The sequence below is a fragment of the Herpailurus yagouaroundi genome, unplaced genomic scaffold (assembly GCF_014898765.1).
Source record: "Herpailurus yagouaroundi ecotype Mexico unplaced genomic scaffold, PumYag 141, whole genome shotgun sequence".
Lineage (NCBI taxonomy): Eukaryota > Metazoa > Chordata > Mammalia > Carnivora > Felidae > Herpailurus > Herpailurus yagouaroundi.
Window position 1 is genome coordinate 26,708,295 of NW_024412396.1, and position 7,931 is coordinate 26,716,225.

Sequence of the window (7,931 nt, forward strand, 5' to 3'; positions counted from 1 at the left end):
GAGTTAGGAAATGTTCTTTCCTCTTCATTTCTTTTTAAAAAGACTTTGAGAAGGTTGGTGTTAATTATTCTATAAATGTTTGATATCATTTATCACTGAAGCCATCTGGTCCTGGGCTTTTCTTTGTTGGTGGGTTTTTTGATTACTGATTCAATCTCCTTATTATAGTTTTATTCAGTTTTTCTATTTCTTACAAGCCATTTCTGATCGTGTCTTTCCAGAAATTTTTCTATTTCATCTAAATTATCCAGTATGTTGGCATAGTTTTTTGTAGTATTCTCTTAAAATCCTTTTAATTTCTGTAATGTTGATAATAATATCCCCTCTGTCATTTCCAATTTTAGTGCTTGGAGTTTTCTCTTTTTTTCTTTGTCAACCTAGCTAAAGATTTGTCAATTGTGTTGATCTTTTCAGAGAACCAACTTTTAGTTTGTTGTTTTTTTTTTCTATTTACTATTTTGCTTATACCCTTCAATTAAACTAAACCCTTCCTTCTGTTATCTTTGGGTTTAGTTTGCTCTTCTCTTTTTTGTTCCTTAATGTGTACAGTTCTGTTATTGATTTGAGATCTTTTAAATAAATTGTAGGCATTTACAGCTATAAAATTCCCTCTGAGTGCCATCTTCATTGTACATCATAAGTTTTGTTTTATTGCATTGTCTTTTTTGTTTGTTTTATTGTGTTTTCATTCATCTCAAGGTAATTTTTAATTTCCTTTGTGACTTTTTTCTCTACCCATTAGGTTGACAGGTTATTTGTTTGTTTGTTTGTTTTTTCCTTTCAGGACTTTATTTATTTTTTTTAATTTTTTTTTTCAACGTTTATTTTTGGGACAGAGAGAGACAGAGCATGAACGGGGGAGGGGCAGAGAGAGAGGGAGATACAGAATCGGAAACAGGCTCCAGGCTCTGAGCCATCAGCCCAGAGCCCGACGCGGGCTCGAACTCACGGACCGTGAGATCGTGACCTGGCTGAAGTCGGACGCTTAACCGACTGCGCCACCCAGGCGCCCCTCCTTTCAGCACCTTAAAGATTTTATGACATTGCTTTTGGCCTCCATTTTTCTGGTGAGAAATTCACTCTCATTCGTGTTTTTGTTCCCCAGTATATGTCTTTTTACTCCAGCTTTTCTTTATTTATTTTTGCTCTTCATTGATTTGATTAAAATGTTCCTACCTGGGGGAGCATGGATATCTCAGCTGGCTAAGCTTCCAACTCTTGATTTCAGCTCAGGTCATGATCTCCTAGCCCCATGTTGTTGTTGGCACGGAGTGTGGGGCCTGCTTGGAATTCTTTCTCTCTTCCTCTCTCTGCCCCTCCCCCACTCATACTTGTGCACATGCTCTCTCTCTCTCAATAAATAAATAAACTTTTTTTTTTTTTTTTTTTTTTTTAACAAATGTTCCTGCTTGTAGTTTCCTTTGTATTTATCCAGATTGGAGTGTGCTGAGCTTGGGTTGGTGGGTTTATATCTTTCATCAGTTTTAGAAACCTCTTAGAAATTTTCAAATATTTCTTCTACACATTTATTTGTCTCTCCATCTTCAAGGGCTCCTGTTTAGTGCACATTAGGCCATTTGATATTGTTCCACAGAGCTTGGGCTCTCTGGGTTCCCCCCCCCCCACCGCTCTCTTTTCTTCTCTTTGTTTTAATTTGAATACTTTTTATTAACCTCTTGACCTATCTTGAAGTTCACTGGCATTTTCCATTGCTATGTCCAGTCTCCTGTGAAGCCTATTTATTCAAGTCTTTATTTCTTACATTTTCCCCCATTTTCAGCATTTCCACTTAGTGGTTATTTTTCATCATTCTGTGTCTCTGCTGGAATTGTTCTGTTCTTCCTGCATTTTGTCCACATTTTACAAACTAGGTCTGTTATCATCTTTAACATAGTTTATCATAGTTATTGTAAATGCCATGCTGACCACCTTGTGGTCAGCTTATATTGACTCTTTGCTCTCTTGATCATAGGTTATTTATTTATTTATTTAACCTTTTCATGTATCTTGTATTTTTTTTTTACACACATGCTAGACATTCTGTGTGAAAGAATGGTAAAGATTGGAAAAAATGATATTTATCTTCAGAAAAGGACAGGTCCTTTATGTTTTTCTCAAGCTGCTAGAGTGGGAGTTCAGTCAGTCTCATTTGTAGTTGATTTGTGTTTGAGGCTGTTATAATTTTAGTTTGATTCCATTGTACAACTGGCTTCAGATGTTTTGAGGCAAGATCAGGACTTTCCTTTGCTAGGACCCCATGTTTGAGCATTGCAGATTTTCCAAAGATGTTCTGCTGTGCTTCACAGAGTTCCAAGCCTCAGAACCGTGGAAGATCTCTTCCTGTTTTATAGCCTCATTGGTAGGTCTTTGGATTACTAGGGAGTTCTCTTTGCTCTCCAGTCCCCGCTTTCACTTTCCATACCTTAGGAGATCATTTTCAGCCTTGTATGTCCTCCTCTGGGCTTTTGAGAGCAGGCATCCTGTGTGCTGTAATGGCTTGGTATGCTTCTGAGGTATTTCCGTCAGCTCTTCTGTCCTGATCTCAAATGTTAGAAGACTCAGTTTAGTAGATTATTGCCTATTGGTGACCAACCATGAGCTCTCTGAAGACTATGGGAAAGACTTGTCGAGTGGATTCAATCTCCCACTGTGCTGATTTTCTTAAGATTCTAATTTGCCATGCCAGCCTACATGCAGCTATTAAAATTTTGGGTGTCTTGTACAAAGCCTATCTGTCCCGGATTCTTCCTCCTCTTGCTATTGCACCAGGAATGAAAGCAGCTGTGCACATGTTTCTTCTCTCCTATTGAGAACTCATCACTTTCTGGCATTAGTTCATTTAGGATTCTTCCCTTCTCTCCTTGATTTTTTTTAAACTGTGGTTTTGTAGTTTATTTGGCTTTTTAGATTACTAGGGGGAGAGAGAGATGAGCTCCTTTGCAAACAGACTGGGAATAGAACATCTGAAATGTGTTCTCTTGTACTTGTTTTTCAGATTAATATATTTTGGTGGCTATGGGTGTAGGAGACACAGTGAACTCCAGGACTGTTTTGATGTTCATGATGCATCTTGGGTAAGACAGTAACCACTGTTTACATTTTCCTCAAATTTAGTATCCCCTTAAAGTCTCTAGACACAATGAGCCCAATCTTTCTCAGTTTAAATTGCCATAATTGACACTGTGGGAAAAAAATGTGTTTTCTTTCTTTTGGATTTAGATTCAGTTGGAGGAAGTTCTCTCACCTAGTGGTATTAGCCTTCATGGCTACTGGCAGAGTAATTTCTTACATTCATCACTCACACCTGCTTCTGTTAGACAAGTGGTGACTTTAGCACAACTTGGAAAAACTTTGTTCATAGATAACCAGAATGGCTGTTGCTGATACATACCTCCTTTTAGGTATGTCCACCAGAACTATTCATAGCTCAGACTGGCCTCTGTAATGCAGTAAGTTGATAGTGACATTACCTTTCCTACGTCTTACTGGTTAGAGAATAATCTATTACTAATGAAATAAGACATGACATAAAAATGAAACCTTTTAAGAGATAACTTAATTTTTTTTTAATGTTTATTTATTTTTGAGAGAGAGACAGAGACAGAGAGAGACAGAGGGGTAGGGGCAGAGAGAGAGAGGGAAATAGAATCTGAAGCAGGTCCAGGCTCCGATCTGTCAGCACAGAGCCCAATGCGGGGCTCGCACTCTTGAACTGAGAGATCATGACCTGAGCTGAAATGGGACTCTCAACCAACTAAGCCACTCAGGCGCCCCTAAAAGATAACTGTAAAAACCATTGATCCCATGGGTGCCTGGCTGGCTCAGTCGGTGAAGCATGTGACTCTTAATCTTGGGTTTGAAAGTTCAAGCCCCATGTTGGGTATACAGATTACTTAAAAATAAAATCTTAAACTAAACCAAACCAAACAAACACAACATTGATCCCAGCACCAAGATACATAGTAACTCTTTGGTTTTACCTTCTACTAGCATATAGTATTTTTGTACATTATAATATAAATATATATGTACACTTCATGTATATGCTTTTGTATATGGGTATTTAAAAAGTTCTCTGTGTATTTCCATGGTTTTTGAGTTTTAAAATAAAATATGTGTAAAGCTTTGCTACTTATAGTATTACTGATAATTTTCAGAACTATACATCCCCATTACTTCTATCTAATTTTTTTACTCATTTTTTTTTCTCCTCTAGTACAGGTTAGGCTAAGGATCATGTCCTGAAGTTTCTGGTGTACCAGTAGATTTTTTTCTCTTAGATTTTAAATTAAGTAAATCATTTAGTTTGTTTAATTTGTTTCACAAGTCCTGCCAAAAATGAATGATGTATTTCTGGCACAGAACATAAAACCAACACAGTGGTAAGCTAGAGTAGTAACAGAGGATTTCAACAATCCAGAGATGCTAAATATAGTATAACTGCTAAATGGGTACCTCGCTGACAGTTTTGTTTCCTAGAAGACAAAGAAGAGAGTGAGCACAAGTTTGACCTATGCGAACAAACTGCTTGGTTAAATAGAAGTGGTTGGAACTCTTTGGAAACAAGAACCATGGTCCCCTAAAGTTCCTAATTGCAAAGATTAGGAATTCTGAGCATGTACTCTAGGAAAACAGATTGCAAAATATAAATGTCATTCTGTTCTTTGCAAGTTTAAAAGGACAATCCTTGAGAGGATTGGCAGGTTATCAATGAGTAAAGTTATGATTCACTGGAAGCAATGCTATGAGAGGACAAGTTGTCAGGTGGTGGCTGTTACTGGCCTGGAGGCGACACTTTGTGAGCCACTGCTGTACGTGTTAGCTTTATGACTATGCTAACGCTTAACTCTATTTTTGTAATGGTGCCTATTATTTCACTGGTAAATATGCAATTAAATTTATAACATTAATCTAAAAATTATAAAAGCTTTTAAATATTTAAAAAACTTCTGTTTTAGGAAGAACAGATATTCTGGGGGTGGCATAATGATGTTCATATATTTGATACAAAGACACGGAGTTGGTTCCAACCAGAAATTAAAGTAAGTATTGTAAAAAGTTACCTTTCTTTATATTGATATATCCATTGATAGTTTAAGAGGATACAGTTTTGCTAAGTTATTTGGATTTTATCAATTGAGTTTATATTTATATATTAAGGGGGTCCCCGAGTACTGTCACTAGTAGTTTTTTTTTAATCACCTATTTTTCTCCAGGTTAGCTAAGGTTTTCTAGAAAAATCTTCTAAAGAGGGTTCCATCATCATTCTTTAGCCACAAGTGTGATGTCCTTATTTAATAATGGCACTTTTAAAATGTCCTTTCATAATGAAGTCCACAATTTTAAAAAGCCCATATTTCATAAACTCTTGACATCTACATGCGGTTATAGCATGACAAAAAATACATTATTAATACTCTTTCAAGTGCTGGTGAACAAACACAAATTCAAGTTGGTTTAAGATATAACGAATTTTCACATGGGGAGAAGTCTGTTTTGGAGTGGCTCACACAGTGGAAGAGCTGCAAGGGCTTGAGCCTCAGGAACTTGCCCAAGTTACTCAACAGCAACAATGTTTTCCATCTCTGTTAGTTTCTCTCTGCTTCTCTTTTATATGCTAGCTCCATTCTGTCTACTGCAGACCAGCCAGCTCTTTTAGGAGGGAATATGGTCCTGGCTATCCAAACAGTCTTTTCTACTGGTGCTGTATTCTTTCAATGTCTACAAATAAGTCTTAGAAAAAGGACTCTGGTTGTATTTGGGCATGTTCCCACTCTCTACATTGGTCCCTGTTGCCAAGGGGATAATTGGTTTAAGCCCAAGTCTCAGGCCTACCCTAAGGGAGCAGGATTTTGTGGCTGATGAACTCACCAGAACTGTGCAGAATGGAATGCTGAACAGGCAAAACCAAAATTGTCCACTAATATGCATATATGACATACATACATTTGAATTTTAAGATTTATGTCTTTTGTTAATGAAATAAAAGCATTTTATCTCTGTTCACATAATTATATTGGAACAAGCAAGTGCAGAGAAAATTGTTGAGAATGGATCTACTGAAACTCATCCTAGATCTTTTTCAGGCATCTGTACCCTCTATTTAGAGAAAAATCAGGGATCTATAGCTATTGAAGGCGAATTTCTAGAACATGCTCCTGTAGGGGCACCTGGCCGGCCCAGTTGATGGAGCATGCAACTCTTGGTCTCAGGATCATGAGATCAAGTTCCATGCTGGGCTGGAGCCTACTTAAAAAAAACAACAAAAAAGGATGTGCTCCTGGGGATGAGGGAGCTGAGGTACTTATATTTGAACTTCAAGTCTTTCTCTGGCTCCTTCTTTCCCTTCTTACCTCAGTTCATAGCCCTCCCTTCCTGCTGTAGTAGTCTTACATGCACATGTCCCTAATTTAGTTCATATTTACCAATATTTTCACTGTAATTTCTCTGATGATTTCTTCAAATAAGTTTTCATATTATTTATATTTTATCTGAAATTTTTTCTGACATGGTTGTAGCTGGAATCCACTCTCTTCATTTTTTAGGGACACTCTTAAATTACTTTATTATTTCCAAATATCAACATCAAAAGACAAGGCAGCATGGTAGAGTGTACCAATTATTGGTGTAAAAGTTGAAAAAAATTGGAATTGCATTCTAATTCTGTCATAAAAGAGCTATGTCCTTCAGATAAGCCATGTAGTGGGTGATCTGTAAAATAGAAGGGTTGAAGGTGTTTTTCCTACATGGGATTTTTATCCCTTAAGAACAGTATGTTAGTAATTGGGATCTTTGAGTTATTTTCAGTATTTCAAGCAACTTAATAAGCATTGTGCATTATTTATGCAGTTACAGATTAATGCAGATGCCATTTCTTTGTTTTTGTTTAGAATTATGTGAACTCGTTCAGAAGCTTTAGGTGGTTATGAGATGTATTTGATAAAAATTCAATATTTGTTGCATAATAGATATGTTTATAGTAGAATAATTTTTCCAAAATTTCAGATCAGGGGTGGGGTAATAATAAAAACTATGTTTTGCTGGAATGACTGGGGACCACATTTCAGAAGGTTCTCTCTCATTTATTTAAGTGTTAAATTGGTAATATCTGAATAATTTCTTACTGTATTGGTTTCGGGACAGTGATTCAAGTAAGCCTGAAAAGTCGAGGAAATTCTGATATTGAATGTAGAGTTTAAACTTCCTGTGCCCACATTCAGTAGCCAATGTGCTGAAAATGTTGAAAAGGTTCTTTTAGAACTTGGAATTAAATGCATAAAGAAAGACTCCTACCATGAACACGTGGAAATTATGCAGAAAAATTTCCCTTAGAATCTCATTAATTCATCTACCCATTATACTCTGTCTTTACCCACGAATACAAAACTTCTCCAGAGAAAAGATCTGCTGTATTTGTTCAAAGTAAAGTGTAGAAAAGTGTTATTAGTTAATGGGAAGAGTTTTAGCAAGCTACAAAGGACTGTTTGGCTTAAAGTAAGAGTGAAAGTTTTACTGTGGAATTTGAGATATCAAGAGTTTTAGGGGGGCAGATTTAATTTTTCAGGGTCTCTGAGATTATCACACTGTGCACTGCTTGCTCACAATATTACCTCAGGGGTGAGGGGGGCGGGGAAAGGGAAGTGAGGAAAGAATAGTTTAAATTTGATTTTTAAATATTTATATTTCAAGGTGAAATTTACATGAAATTTTATTTTGCCAAATAGTGTCAGGCATTTAAGAAAAACACTTTATTCATTTTTTTTAATTTTATTTTTTATTTTTTAAATTTTACATCCAAATTAGTTAGCATGTAGTGCAACAGTGATTTCAGGAGTAGATTCCTTAGTGCCCCTTACCCATTTAGCCCATCCCCCCTCCCACAACCCCTCCAGCAACCCTCAGTTTGTTCTCCATATTTATGAGTCTCTTCT

The 7,931-nt window shown here is 36.6% G+C and overlaps 1 protein-coding gene across 1 annotated transcript in view; it reads left to right on the top strand.

Moving 5' to 3' along the window:
* KLHDC1 (kelch domain containing 1) overlaps nucleotides 1–7,931 on the top strand; it is a 51,532-nt gene that overhangs the window by 19,623 nt on the left and 23,978 nt on the right. Inside the window, exons 5-7 of the mRNA XM_040477073.1 lie at nucleotides 2,996–3,074; nucleotides 4,959–5,051; nucleotides 7,157–7,171. Coding sequence (XP_040333007.1) covers nucleotides 2,996–3,074; nucleotides 4,959–5,051; nucleotides 7,157–7,171 — 187 coding nt within the window. The remainder of the gene's footprint in view (nucleotides 1–2,995; nucleotides 3,075–4,958; nucleotides 5,052–7,156; nucleotides 7,172–7,931) is intronic.